General features: G+C 43.2%; 1 protein-coding gene across 6 annotated transcripts in view; it reads left to right on the top strand.

Annotated features, from left to right (window-relative positions):
- The first annotated feature begins 45 nt into the window (after positions 1-45).
- ST7L (suppression of tumorigenicity 7 like) overlaps positions 46-15,209 on the top strand; it is a 31,756-nt gene continuing 16,592 nt past the window's right edge. The window contains exons 1-13 of one of the 6 annotated variants that reach the window (XM_064635896.1): positions 46-165; positions 1,898-1,980; positions 3,014-3,173; positions 3,791-3,845; positions 4,270-4,385; positions 6,254-6,332; positions 7,108-7,292; positions 7,384-7,481; positions 7,879-7,993; positions 9,712-9,784; positions 10,518-10,620; positions 13,933-14,083; positions 14,195-14,287. In XM_064635896.1, the coding sequence (XP_064491966.1) occupies positions 144-165; positions 1,898-1,980; positions 3,014-3,173; positions 3,791-3,845; positions 4,270-4,385; positions 6,254-6,332; positions 7,108-7,292; positions 7,384-7,481; positions 7,879-7,993; positions 9,712-9,784; positions 10,518-10,620; positions 13,933-14,083; positions 14,195-14,287 (1,333 nt within the window). In that variant the 5' untranslated portion in view covers positions 46-143. Of the gene's footprint in view, positions 166-300; positions 685-1,897; positions 1,981-3,013; positions 3,174-3,790; positions 3,846-4,269; positions 4,386-6,253; positions 6,333-7,107; positions 7,293-7,383; positions 7,482-7,878; positions 7,994-9,711; positions 9,785-10,517; positions 10,621-13,932; positions 14,084-14,194; positions 14,288-15,209 lie in introns of those variants that run through there. The other 5 variants (XM_064635890.1, XM_064635895.1, XM_064635891.1 and 2 more) reach the window with 5 other exon arrangements.

Here is a 15,209-nt window from a genome sequence, read left to right as displayed (position 1 = left end):
CCGCGCAGCGTCATCTTAGCTGCGGGCAGACGCCGCGCGGCCGCCATCATGGAAACGGGCAGGTTCACGCCGTACCGGGAGCGTGGCAGTGGCGGAGCCGCCGCATCCCGGAGTCTCTGAGGCTCCCTCTGGTCACGTGGGGGATGCGAAGGCGCAGTAGCACTGGTGGGCTCCCGCCCCGGTCATCCCGTTGGCGGCGATGGCTGAGGGCGGCGGGCCGGAAGCGCGGGCAGCGCCATCTTATCTGCGGGCAGACGCCGCGCGGCCGCCATCACAAGAACGGGCGCGGCCGCCCGTGACTGGTAGCGCGGCCGTGGCGGAGCCGCCGCGCCCTGGAGTCCCCGGGGGGCTCCCGCTGCTGTGTGGGCACCGCTCGGTGCGCGCCCCGAGCCTGCTCTGAGCACTGACGGGCTCCGTCAGTAGCCTCCCCGCGCCGGAGCTCCGCCCCGGCGGCCGCTCCGCCCCTGTCCCGGCGTGCCCGGTCGTTGGCGATGGCGGAGAGCGGCGGGAGCGGCCGGGGCCCACCGTGCCCTGGGGCGGCCGCGGCGCTGAGGCGCTGGGAGCAGCTGAGGCGGCGGGCGGCGGCTCCCTGGGCCCGCGGGCTCCTGGCCGTGGCCGCGGGGCTCGGGCTCCTGTACGCGGTGCTGCGGGTGCCGCTGCGGCTGCGGGACGGCCTGGCCGCCGGTGAGGGGCTGGGGGGAGGCGGGACCTCGCTATGGGGCCGGGGGTGCGGGCAGGGCGTCCCGGGATGTGTCAGCAGTAGGGCGGTGATTGTCACCCTGTGCTGGGCGCTGGTGGGGCCGCACTGCGAGCGCTGCGTCCTGTTCTGGGCCCCTCAGGACACTGAGGGGCTGGAGCGTGTCCAGGGAAAGGGCTGGAGCTGGGAAAGGGGCTGGAGCACCAGGAGCGGCTGAGGGAGCTGGGGGGGCTCAGCCTGGAGAAAAGGAGGCTCAGGGGGGACCTTCTCACTCTCTGCGACTCCCTGACAGGAGGGGGGAGCCGGGGGGGTCGGGCTCTGCTCCCAGGGAACAAGGGACAGGAGGAGAGGGAACAGCCTCCAGCTGTGCCAGGGGAGGGTCAGGTTGGACATCAGGAGGAATTTCCTCCTGGAAAGGGTGGTCAGGCCTTGGCAGGAGCTGCTCAGGGAGGTGGTGGAATCCCAACCCCTGGAGGTGTCCAAGGAAGGACTGGACGTGGCCCTCAGTGCTCTGGGCTGGGGGACAAGGTGGGGATCAAGCACAGGTTGAACTCGGTGGTTTTGGGATTCTGTCCCAGCACATCCCGGCCTCCTGCAGTGACACACAGAGCACATCACCCAGCCCTGGGGCTGGCACACAGCAGGCTCTGGGATGGGCAGCCTCGGGCCACTGGAACCACACAGGGGGTGTCAGGCTGGAGCCCTGCCCTGGTCACCTCGGTCCCTCCCTCCTCCCACCAGCCTGGGGTGGTGGCTGGTGACAAAGCTGATGTGCAGTTTGGGTCTGAACCACTAAATAATTGCATCCCTGCCCTGTGCTGTCGATAGCAGGAGAGAGAGGTCTGTGGAAAACGTATATTCTTAGCACTGAATATAAACTGGCATCAAAACAGCCTGTTTTTCTCTTAGATTAAAGTGAAATAGTACATTAAATTAGCTTGTTCTGGTCCACCAGCCACATTACGGGTAAGACCATAAGCTGCTTTGCCTAAAAATGTACAGTGCTTTTTTTTTTGGATTGGGTATAAAACCTAATGGACTGTCAGAGATGGTTATAAACAGAAAATAATATATGGCAGGGATTCTCTAACAAAGTAGTGTTATGAAGCTATTAGGGCTGTAGTATATTATATATATATTTAATAAAAAGCTATTTTTCAGTTCTGCTTGCTAAGTCTTTGTTTTTGTTTCTCTTAACAGTGACCATGTTCTTAAGCACTTTGACTCCAAAATTCTACTTTGCCCTTACAGTGACTTCGTCCTTTATATCTGGGCTGATATTTGTAAGTAGTTGGTTTTTTTTTTTCCTAAACAACTTTAGCACCTCTCAGATTATTTCATGAGGGGTAAAGGGAATGAGTATCTGACTCTAGAGGGTGCCTTTGGGCTGGGAAGGAACTTGTTTAGTATCTTCTCTGATGTATTGTAACTACTCTTTTGCTTTGTGTGTTGGGGTGAGTCTGAGGAAACAACTTAGAATGTATATACTGGAATAACTTAGAATATATATATATATTCTATATTAGAATAAATATAGAATCCCAGGGTGGTTTGGGTTGGAAGGAACCTTAAAGCTCATCTTGATCCACCCCCTGCCATGGGCAGGCACACCACAATCATCTGACCCTCATGCAGACCATGGCACTGCATATAAATCTTTTGGGTTAATCTTTATTTTCAGTATTAAAAGCTAAAGAAAATGTCTCTTCTCATCAATTAAACCTAATTACCAGGATGTGCAAAGTCTGTTTTAATAGATTTCTGAGCAACCTGGTCTAGTAGAAGGAGCTGGAATGAGGTGGGCTTTAAGGTCCCTTCCAACACAACCATTCTGTGATTCTATGATTTGGGCTTTAAGGTCCCTTCCAACACAACCATTCTATGATTTATTCTTTTAGATTATTTTTGTGAATTGAAGAAAAAAACTACACCCAGTACAAATTTGGTACTGCAGGTAGGGCTCATAAATCCTCACCAGATAAAGAGAATATAAGGGTTTTTTGCCTCTGTTCCCAGTTTCCCTACACAGGCACTACTGAAGGGGTTTATGAGTTACCCCAATGACCTGAAGGGGGAGGAACAGATGTTTGACTAAAATTTTACAAGTTTCTTTCAGTCTCTTTCATGTTCTGTGGCTGATCCTGCGTGACAAGACAGGCCAAGCCAGATCATTAGTGCTACTTTGTGTGGAGATAAAAGTTCCATCTCTAGTCAATTTGCAGAGGGATTTACTCACTGTGGACACTCTTCTCTCTCCTGTTTGCTGCAAGGGTGTCACCTAAGGGAATTTCTGGTGCTTTTTTTCTCCTGTGCCAGGTGTTTGAGTGGTGGCACTTCCGAAAATACGGCACGTCTTTCATCGAGCAGGTTTCTGTGAGCCATCTCAGGCCCCTCATTGGGGGTGCAGAGAACAGCCCCCCACCCCCAGCAGCCTTCTCAGCAGGGGACAATGACACCAGCAGGCAGAACATGCCAGGTGATTGATTCCTGATGTATCCCAGCAGCTTTCCTTAAGCTTCAAGGTGGCTGGTTCACCTGAACTGGCTTTTAGTGGCTTTGGCTCTGCATTAGTCCTTGTGAAGAACAGAGAAAGCCTACATCTTATAAAGTGTTTTATTAATAATGGTAAAACCCCCTAAAGAATAATGTATCTTTGCTCTAAACCATTCTTTATTAAAATATTTAGGGAATATCTTACACATTCAGCTAAAATTGTTTCAGTGACATTAGTTATTTGCTATTCTAAATATGTGCAAGATAAACATTGCATGAGTGTACATGGCAGTGTTTAATCTTCCCACCTTGTGCTTTTGTACCCCAGCAATGCTGGGGAGCAAAAAAAATTTCTCTCTATATATAAATATTATATATATAAAAATATATGTACATGTATAACCTTTAATAGAAATATATATTTATCATTTTAATAGCAGAAGTTTACAAAGAATATTATACGATCATACTCAAGTTGAATAACAATAACATAAAAGCAGCTTTTGAAAGCAAAACTGTATTTCACTGCTGTATTTGAAAGTCAAGGTAATATTTCCTGTGCTCTTCATTTAAAAAGTACTTTTATTTTTCACTCCCCAGAGTGCAAAGTGTGGCGAAATCCACTCAATCTTTTCCGAGGGGCAGAGTATAGCAGGTATTAATTATCTTACTTTCCATTGCATCTCTTTAAAATTAATTGGGGCCATGCACATGACTTGTTCACAGAACTTGCACTGGTAATGTCAGGAGACAGCTGGAGACCTGCAAGATTATAGGGGTGATTGATGCCAATCCTGTGTTTAAAAGGCACCAAGCCAAGCTTTGGCAGTTTCAATGGTAAGAATGCAAATATTACTGTAACGTTATTTTATGTGAGAGTAAAGTAGGAGAAAAACTTTATTCAGAGGTTGAGATTCTGAATCTAAATTCTCTTTTATTATTATGACTGTATTGGAAGTCTCCTTGTGCTCTTTCATTGGAAAAGCTGCTTCCTAGGAAGCCAGTTCCCAAGTTGCTCAGAACTTTACAACCTTTAAACCTTTATAACCTGCCTCTTACTGAAATTTCTCCTATTAAAGGTACATGTGGGTGACTGGGAAGGAGCCTCTTACTTACTATGACATGAATTTGTCAGCTCAAGACCATCAGAACTTTTTCACCTGTGACACAGATGCCCTCCGGCCTTCGGACACAGGTACCGATGTCGTGGGGGGGGGAGAGTGCAAAGGGGGTGTTTTTAATGAACTTGGACATAGATCAAGCTTTCATGTCAAATATTTTGTGGGATTGCAGCCTTTCTCAGCTGCTGCTGAGGTTTAATAGACGTACAGAATCATGGAATGGTTTGGGGAAGGGAAATTAAAAGGTGATCAAGGTTCACCCCCTGCCAGGGGCAGGGAAACCTTCCTCTAGACCAGGGGGATCCCAAGCCCTGCCAACCTGGCCTTGAAGCTTTGTCTTTAGTGAATTCAGTGAAATTTAGTGACAAAATGTTTTTTCACCCTGTGCATTCTCTACAACTTGAAGCCTGTCAGGATCCTGTATTTTAACATCTCACCCATTTCAAATAATCAACACAATACCACAAACCTGGATTGTATTCCCAACAGCCAAAATACACTCTCATTTAAACCTCAGCAATGAACACTGCAGTCTCCAGAATTATTTTTTTTTTCCTTGTGTTCCACATGTTTAGTGCAGCAAATGTTCTTTACCTGGTTATTGTCAGTGTGGGTGTGAATTATTGTCAATTTGTCACGTTCTGGAGTGTTCCTTGTCAGCTGCCTGTGACAAGCTTGATATGAACGATGTGTTTTTATTTCACAAAAGGGAGTGTATTGTCTCGCTTGCTAAGCCAAGACTAATATTTTGTTTCCAAATGAAAAGCTCAAACATTTTTCCACGTTGTTCTTGCTGGACAGCAGAAGGGTTTGTTCCAAAAGAAACATGTATAGATTCTTTGGTTTTCTTATCGTCCTTGAGATAGGCCAGATATGGAACTCCATGAATGTAAGGTTTTGGAGGTTTTTCAGTGTGAAAGTTACTTAGTTTTGCATGAAAAATGGTAGCTCTGAGAGTGTTGTTTTTCTTCTGCTAGAAGTTGGTTTTCAGTTTGTGTTTTTCATTTTTCTCAGTTGGAAACATAGTGGGGAGGGGTTTAGAGTCGTTGCATTGAAATAATTTTGAATTCAAGCTGTAAATCAAATGACACTTTTGAATAAATTTCAGCCTTTTCAATTGTTTCCTAGAATACTTTCTAATTAGGTGATAAATTATTACAGTATAACTTGAATTGGCTTTGCTGTGTGATGCCACTCAAATATGGTTTGTAAATTTAAAAAGGAATTGTTTAACCCTTTATGATCTGACAGTTTTCTGAATAGAACTCCAGAATGGTTTGGGTTGGAAGGGACCTTACAGATCACCTCGTTTCACCCCCTGCCATGGGCAGGGACACCTTCCACTAGCCCAGGTTGCTCCAAGCCCCATCCAACCTGGCCTTGGACACTTCCAGGGATGGGGCAGCCACAGCTTCTCTGCACAACTTAACATTCAAGTATGAATCTCTACCTGTGCAAGACAGCCCTTACTCCATCACTTGTTTTCTTTGAAGTTCTGTTTGAAAGCTTAAATTAAAATTCTGTGCAGGTCCGTGCAAGAACCTGTGTTTAACAATTGCTCCTGCCAAGCTTTCAACAAGTCTTGGGAAATGTTTCCAAAAATCTGTAGCAGTTTAGAAATTGTACATCTGCCTGGTTATGTAAGCTGTCTTTGTGCTCTGTGTAGGAGTTCTGAAATGGTCAGTGAAGAATCTTCCTGGTGGTGTTGCTTTCTCAGGCTAAATTTGGGGTGTAATGAGCTGTTGCAAGAGTTTGATGCTTATGGGAGAAACAGGCTGGAATGAAAACACTTGTTTGCTCTTCCTCGTAACAGTCATACAGTAAATGGGAATTTCCAGCATGGAAATGGATGTTAATTATCGAGCAGTGTGGCCTCCACTGGCTCCCAGGTGTTTCCCAGGTGTCTCTGTCCCTCACCAGCCTTTCCATGTTTTTCCAACAGTTATGCAGAAGGCCTGGAGAGAGAGGAACCCCCAGGCCCGGATTAAAGCAGCATATCAAGCTCTGGAGTTGAACAATGAGTAAGTTTATAAATTCAGCTGCAGTATTTCTTGTGGGAAAGACCAAGTGGAGGAATACTGAGCACATTATCAGTTTCTTCATCTCATAATTCACTTTTAGTGAAGTTCTGAGTAGCTTAAGAGCAATTCCTGTGACTGAGAGTTGCACATGGGGCAGTTGCACTGAAGTATTGAGCTGTTCTATTAAAAATGGCTTCTGTGCTTCCCTTTTCTTGGGAAATATATTTTTAAATCTTTGTATCAACAGCAATAGCAAATGAGAAATTCTGTTCAGATGTGGAACAGTCTAAATTGAACATGAGATCCTGTGTCTCAGAGGTGGCACGGTGGTAGGACTGTATTTGGAGTTCACAGATGCCACTGCTGCAAGGGATTTAAAAATACTCCTGTAGCACAAACCAGTTTCACCCACTATTGTGATCCATTTTGTTATGTTGTCTTGTAAAAAAACTTTAAAACCTGGGTTTGAAAAAGCAAACCAAACACAAAAAATCCTTTTCCAGACAGTTACAGACCATTTTTACAATTTCAAGGAAAATAATTTAACTCACTGCTTTTCTCCAAATGTGTGGGGTTTTTTCTGTAAGATGAAAAAGGTTTCTGTTTTTCCCACACTTACCCTTTGAACTGAAGTCAATATTTTGGTACTTCATTATTGTTAGTGCTTAGATCTTAAACATAAGTGAAACCTGCCCATTTTTAATGCTTCTAGCACTTAGTAAAGATACTAAACTTCATCCTTCAGAATAACTAGTAGGTTTTTCTCTTATTTCAGTTGTGCCACTGCATATGTCCTCCTGGCTGAGGAAGAAGCAACAACAATTGTGGATGCTGAGAAGTATTTCAAGCAGGCTCTGAAAGCAGGAGAAATGATTTACAGAAAGTCTCAGAACTGCCATTCCCAGAGCCCCCAGCACGAAGCACAGCTGAGTAAGGACTTGGAGTCCCATAAACTCTTGGGTTTGTGTGAGCAGAAATGTAAAACTGAGGTAGAATTAGGAGAGGTAAGGATTGGGACTGATAGACTAATATTTTTTGTCTTTGTCATCAGGAAGAGACACCAATGTGTTGGTCTATGTGAAGAGGAGATTAGCAATGTGTGCCAGGAAGCTTGGGAGAATAAGGGAAGCAGTAAAAATGATGAGAGATGTAAGTAAAAGTAAAAAAAAAAAGTGAGCAACTATTGTTTTCAGTCACACTGTCCAAGTTGATTGTTTCAAGTTCCTTTCTAGGCATCATAATTAATTTAACTGAATTATTTTCCAATGAGACTTGCACATTATGGCTGGATGCAGCCTGGTCTAGTGGAAGGTGTCCCATGGCAGGGGTTGGAACCAGATGAGTCTTAAGGTCCCTTCCAAACCTGACCATTCCATGATTCTATGGAATTATGCAGTTCTTTTCATGCTGCTTCCCTTTCAGCTTCTAGCACTCTGAAAGAACAGAACATAGAAAAATCCTGAATTATTGTACTGATCTCTGTTAACTATTTCAGGGATTCAGCTGCAGGTCTGTGTGTAATTCATTTCTCTTTCCTGATTTGCAGCTGATGAAAGAGTTTCCACTTCTCAGCATGCTGAATATCCATGAAAACCTCCTGGAGGCACTGCTGGAGTTACAGGCTTATGCAGATGTCCAGGCAGTTTTAGCCAAGTATGATGGTAAGTGGTGGCTGTTGGGAAATGTGGGTGGTTTTGGATAAGAGTAAAAATGAGGTGGGCAAGTTGTTTGCTCATGATCTCAGCTGGGTGACCAGATTCCCTTCACCAGTAACAAATAGATGCTTCCTGAGTGCAGGTCAAGTGTTTCTTTTGACTGCTGAGGTCAAATTTAGGCAAGCTAAATTGCATCCAAATTACTTTTTATGCTTTTATGTTACTTCTAATCTGTAAAGCAATCTTTGCTTTGATTCAAGGATTAATTTAATTAATCTCTTTTACATCCCTGGTTATGCCTAAATTCATCAGCCTTTTTCAGCCAGCACATAGCCCTGTAAGTAACTGATGTAAATAAGCTGGAAAAGGGAGTTTTCCTTTGTCATCTTCCAGGCTTGGCTCCTGTAACCCTGAAGTTGCTCCTCAGAGATCAGCAGTGTGCAGACATGCTGCTTGCCAGAGATTAGTGGTGGGCATTAAACAGTGTAGTTGGCTTTCACTTTCCACCTCAGCTAATATATTTCAGGGGTTGTGCAAGTCTAGATAAAGGTTAGTAAAACATATACTTATTTTTTTATTGTCCTTGAGGTTTTGCCACCTACACATTGTGAGGGTATAAAGGCTGCTGTCAGAGGTGGCCCTTAAATCACCTTCAGAGTGGAGGGACATAAAAGCAATATTTTATGCCAGCCATTCCCAGAAGCTGTTGTGTTTTGTTCTCTCCTGTGTCTGTTCTTTATTGCCTCAGGGAATCAAAAGTCTGATATTTTTTCCCCAATCCCTGTGCCTGTTGTGTGTAGCCAGCATGACACCCTGCTCCTGTTCCTGATCATCCACATTCCTCTGGGTGGATCCTTCATTTATCACAACCATTTGTGCTTCTCTCTGCGAACATCAGGAACTGGGACACTTTCTTAAGAAAGAGTTGCTGATGGTTTTTTTTTTTCCCTAAGCATCTGGAAAAGTGGATATGAGCTTCAAACTCTCTGCAGCACCCCTGTGTTTTGCTTGACACGACAGCCAGACTTGTAGTAAGTGATGGACAAGCCCAGGATGGGATTTACAAAAAAAGCAAGAGCCATCTGACTATACACAACATGGTACTTGGGAATTAGACCCCAGACTTTGTCTGCTTTTAAAGTAAACTTGTGCTGTGGAGTGCTAACCTTCTAATCTGTAATTGTCAGCTCAAACTTGGCTTCAGATATCCTACAAAGCTCCAACTAATAGAATTTTTCCCCGTGGAACTGGAAAAGAGCGGAAATTGCGGTTTTTGTTAAAATTTGTCTACCTGTCTGTAGTGTCATTTTTTTTTTGGGTCAGCTTCTAGTCAGCCTCTCAGTGTTGTGTAAAACTCTGTGCTAATGTACAGTTGCAAAATTAGGTAAAAGATTAGAAGCTTGTTTTAAACCTTTGTGGGTTAGTACAGGAAATATACTCTGGTTTGAGGTGTGTATTTATGTATTTCTCTCTTAATTCAGTTTTAGTGTCTTGGTACATTTAGAAGAAAAAAAAATGATGCTTTACCACCAAAATACTGAGTTTTCAATCTGAGACTGGCTGAGCAAAGAAATTCAGAGTTTCTAATCACACCTGAAATGTTCCAGGTGTTACATTCATTGTCTCATGTGCCTGAGTAAAAATCTGTAAGTTCAGAGGATTTGGGTTTAAAATGTTTGTCTTGCCTTAGAATCTTACAGCTTAATTATTTTATTTTATCCTAGATATCAGTCTTCCCAAATCTGCAGCAATATGTTACACAGCAGCCCTGCTAAAAGCCAGAGCTGTTTCAGAAAGGTAAGCAACCATGTGTGTGAAAACAGCTCTTTGTTGCTGATCTTCTGTAAAATATGAAGTTAAAAGGTCTAAATCTTTTATGTTTTAAAGTTACTTCTAATCTGCAAAGAAATCTTTGCTTCCATTCAAGATTATTTTAGTTTTTTTAATCTGTTCTACACCCCTGCTCATACCTAAATATGTAGCAGTTGCATTTTTAAGAGCAAGTTCAGTGTGTTTATATATACACATATATGTGTGTGGAATTAAATTTGATTTAAAGCTCCTTTCAAGCATCCACAAAGTTAATACAGGTGAGGGTGTTTTTCAAGAGCCCACGTGTTGCCCAAGTGCTTTTATGAAGGTTCTGTTTTCAGTGCCTTGCTTGGGATTTTCACCATTTTTTTGGGGTTGGCTGCAGGATATTTGTGGGAGTTGGTGCTGTTATTTCACTGTGGTTGTGGTCTGTGGAAAGCTGGGTCCAGCAGGTGATGCTGTAACAGTGAGGGGAAGATTCAGACACTCACCTGACATGAGTGACATCAAATTTCAAACATACCTGTGTCATATGGGCATGGAGGGACAGTCAAGGTACCTGAATTAACATGCACATTTTTCTCCTAGAAGGATTTGTTCATCCTTCTTGATAAATCAGCCAATTTCTTAACGATCTCCAGGCTCACAAATGCAAATAAACACCTGCTTAGGGTTTATTATTTATTACTTTTGTTCAATGTGGGTTTTTTCCCTTCAGGTTCTCCCCAGAAACTGCCTCCAAAAGAGGGCTCAGTACAGCAGAAATTAATGCTGTGGAAGCAATTCACAGAGCTGTGGAATTTAACCCTCATGTTCCAAAGGTAAGAGTATTTTATTTTCTATTGGACCACTTTGATTGTATTCTGAAAGAATACCATGTTATAATATCATTTTGTTATTGGAACTGGTTATAACTCCAGCCCCAGGTTTTCTTGAAACTGGTTATAACTCCAGCCATGGAGTTGTTAAATGCATTGTTATTTATATCATAAATGTTTGGTGGCCAGAATTAAGGTTTTGGGGTTTTTTTTTTGCAATAGATGATGTTAAAACAGAGGTTTTTGCACAAAAAATTTAACTTGGAATTGGCTAACTCACTGGAAAATGAGTTATATACCAGTGAGGTATTACTGAAGACCCTTTATTCTGTAAGGGTATTATTTTCTTCCCCACTGTGACCCACTGGGTGAGTTACTTCATTTGTCTGTGCCCTTGTTCACTTGTTTGCTTTGACTCTGAGCATTTCAGAGCTTTAGGCAGTAATTAATTTTGTAGGCATTAATAAATGTAGATATTTAAAGTCACAGAATCACAGAATGGTTTGGCTTGGAAGGGACCTTAGAGATCATCTCATTCCAAGTCCCTGAAGCCAAATTAAGTTCTCCAGACAATAACCACTGTAGTATTCCAAAAAACCTTTATTCTTCTCTGCTTCCAAGCATGGGCTCCACAGTTCCTGAGAGCTCTACAGTCAGTTCAGTGTGTAACCAAGATGCAGAGTCTGCACCACCCCAGCTGGCTTTAATATCTGGCATCACCTGAAGCAGCCAAAGCACGGATTCCAGGGGTGAAAATAAAACCTTGCAGTGCTTTTTTTTTTTTACTGTCCCAGGGCTGATGCTGGGTTCAGTGTGAACCCTTGAATGCAGGAGGTTGGCTCAGTGCTGGGCCTAATCCTCTGCAAATGATGCTGGAGCCCCAGTGGCTGGAGCTGTGAAGGCTGGAATGATGTGACTGCTCCCTTCTGTCTGCCTGTCCAATCCAATAGAATGTGCACAGGGAGAGCTAATTGCTGGGAGAAATTGCTGCTTCTTTGCATGACTGATCAAGAGCAGGGCAAGTTCATTTCAGACAGTCTCAGACAGGTTTTTTTTTTTTTCTTTAGCCCCTGCCTTGAGGGGCAGAAGATTATGAAGCATTATCATTATCGAGAAGTTCTTTTAGTTGGGGTGTCCTCCCGTTGTTTCAGGAGCCTCATGTACCTTTTTAAAGAAGTTAGGGATGATTTCAAACAGGCTCTTAGCAAAATATGGTCTGTAGTTCTGCAGACCAGCGTGGAAGCTGATTCCAGGTTTCAGTAATTTCATCTTCTCTTCTAATTGTGGATCTATCCAGCCTTTTTTTTTTTTTTTTAAATTGCAATATTACCTTGAAAAACCAATTTACTGGCTGACAGAGCAGAATTTTATTGATCCAGGCTGCCTAGAGCTCTGAAATGCTCATAGTCAAAGCAAACAAGTGAACAAGGGCACAGACAAATGAAGTAACTCACCCAGTGGGTCACAGTGGGGAAGAAAATCTGATTTTTGAATTTGCACCCTGTCCTGTCCCGTGGACTAAAAATAAATGAGTGTGTAAAGTAGAAATCCCTTTGTTCTTGGAGCTGATGGTTGTCTTTGCACATAACATCATTTTGCATAAGGAAAATAAAATAAGGTTTGTTTCTCTTTGTTCCCAGCTCTGCTTTTACAAGGCTGGGGTTTGTTTGGAAAGTTAGAACCAGCTGGAAAACTGGTCCTCTTAAGCCATTTCCAGTTAGAGATCTGAAACTGCATTTTGGTGCTGGAGGAAACAACCTTTTCCAATCGTATTTTGAATATCTCAGAGATTTTTATGGTGTATAAAGACTTCAAAACCCCAAGATACTTTCAGCCCTGAGACACCTTGCCTGTTTTATGCTTAAACATGGCCATGAGAACCTGCCAGACTGTGGAATTTCTCTGTTTGTGTGGTAACATGGGCTCAGAGAGAGCCAAAGCCTGGAGCTGAGCACTGGTGTGTTGTGGCAATACTTGCAGTGGGGCTTCCCCACCACTGCTGGGTTTATATTCCCAGTCAGCACAATGGAAAAGTGGGCACTGTGGAGAGCAGGAGGAGCCAGGTCAGGGGTCAGATATTTGAGACCATTTTCCCACAGCAGCCCTGTGTGCCAGTGATCCTTTACTGTGTTAAAAAAAAAAAATTAAAAAAGGAAAAAAAATTGAAGAGGATTAGAGGGGATTAGCAAGAATATTACCCTCCAGAGTGCAGGCCCAAGGCACTGAGAGAAGAACCTAGCCAGGCAGTAAATGTGCTTTATTTGGCTGGGGCACAACCCCTCCTACATTCCTTGAAGAATCTGAATGGGAAAAGTTAAGTCCTCAAACTGGATTAGTAAATAATCTCATAGTTTGTGGCATCTGCTGAAATAAATCGGTGAGTTTGCTGCATTCTTACACTTTGGGGGACACCCCAAGGAATTGCCACGTTGATCAAAGGTGTGGATTAACTTTGGCTGTTATTGAATGAGACACTGTGTGGTAGGAGAGGACAACCCACAGGTAAATACTAGAGCTGAAACTGTCTTTTCATTCTTGTAAAAATTGCTCATCTGTTTTTAAAACCTGAGTTCAAATGAATACCAGGCTTTTTTTTTTTTAATGTGCCACAATAAAAACGTGGTGCATTGAAGAAAAGTTGCATGTCCTGTGTTGCAAAGGAAATGGGAAATGATTAATCCTTGTGTTCTTTGACCCTTCTGAGCATCAGATATTCTGCTGATGGAGGGAGAAGGCTGAAATTGAAAAAAATCTGAAATCAGAGATGCTTTGTGGTAGCCCAGTAAAACCACATTAAAAGAAGATTTTTCCCCTGGTTTTGGTTTATTATTCTTCCTTTGGTTTAGCACACTGACACTTTGGGTTTGCTGCTCATACTTGAGGGCTAACAAATCCTCAGCCTCCTGCACTGAAACGTTCAGTGATGAAATAATGAGCAAAAATACTGTTGGTTTGGGGTTTTTTATCAGCCTAAATTTGTCCCTCATTGGTATTGCACCTGCAGCATTATACTTCTGTCTGTTCCACAAGAAGGTATTTTTATTTTGCCTTACTGAAGCCGTATTTTTTTTCTTGATTTTTTTTTTTTTTTTAAATATGTGAAAGTCCCAATTTAAGATTGTTGAAGACAGGAGTGTGTTTTGTTGCTTTTCCCTTCCCACAGCCTGGCTGCTCTGGGTCAGGGTTGGGCTGTTTCCTCCCCAGGTGGCCCCTGGGATTTGCTCAGTTCGTGCCTCCATCAGTCACTTACATTTCACAATTAAAGGGTTTGGTGTGTTCCACGTAACCAAACGTGCTTGGCATTTGTCCTTTCAGTATTTACTAGAAATGAAGAGCTTAGTGCTGCCTCCAGAGCACATTCTGAAGCGAGGGGACAGTGAGGCAGTAGCCTATGCTTTTTTTCACCTCCAGCACTGGAAGAGGATAGAAGGGGCTCTAAATCTGCTGCACTGCACGTGGGAGGGCAGTAAGTATCTCTCCTTTTATTTTTTGCTGTACAGTAGACTAATCTGTGTGCTTTTATTCCCCTCAAACACAACTGGTTAAATACAGATCTGATGTCCCACTCCTTTTGCAGCATTTAGGATGATCCCATACCCACTAGAGAAAGGACATCTTTTCTATCCCTACCCGAGCTGCACCGAAACTGCAGACAGAGAACTGCTGCCAAGTAAGTGGTTTCTAAGCAGTAATGATAATAAAACACAAGCTAAGGACATGTTCAGTTTGTGGTATTCTGTATTTACCTTACTGTGATTTTTTTAGTTGGAGCTTCCTGTGAAGGGGATTCAGCTATTTGTTGATGTCCCTCCCAAAAGATCCTGAAGCACTTGACGTGTGTGTGTGGTAAATGTCAGCTTGATGCTGTAATAGCCTAAATCCTTCAGAGATCAAATCTGTGTGTGGGACATCCAGACTGAGGCTGGCCAGTTTTGAGAACAACAAAATGGGCCATTTTTTTCTACATACTTTGGAAAGAAGTCATGGATTTGACTCCTGTTGTAGCAAAGAATCAGTGCATGGTTCCAGTCCTGCTTTTGGGTATCCATCAGAACCTGTCTGTGACCTTAAAGAGAATCCTTGGTTAATCTGTAGTCATTATTTCTATAGTCTGTATTTCTGTCATTAAGTCATTGGTCCATATTTGTCTGCTGGATGCCTCCTGGAACTTTTTATCCATGTATATCTGTGGATTTGCACTAATATTTGATGCTGAAAAGTAGGTCTTTTCCAGCTGCTCATTGCTTCAAGGTTATTTTGTGCAATTATGACCCTACATGGTTGGTTTTTTTCCTTTGAGTGAGGCAAATAATCTAAATCACTACACCCTGTGCTCCTCATATTTAGGAAAATACCATTAATTTGGAGTAGAATTGGACTCTTAATTGTACATCTTAATAGAATTCCTTTGGGGCTGAACTTCTACACAATTCCCCTGGGACTGGAAAGAGCTCCTGCAAAAGGCCCAGCAGACCCACAGAGCCCACAGCTGTGGGAAGGAAAAGTGCTCATACGTGTTTCTATTTAAAAGCCTGAAGTTATATTTAAAATGTGTAATTTAAATTTGCCCCCAGACTGCTTTAAATTACTCA

This window comes from Pseudopipra pipra, chromosome 25, assembly GCF_036250125.1.
Source record: "Pseudopipra pipra isolate bDixPip1 chromosome 25, bDixPip1.hap1, whole genome shotgun sequence".
NCBI lineage: Eukaryota > Metazoa > Chordata > Aves > Passeriformes > Pipridae > Pseudopipra > Pseudopipra pipra.
Note: the sequence above shows the minus strand (reverse complement) of the source record. Positions and strands in the feature narration are given on the sequence as shown.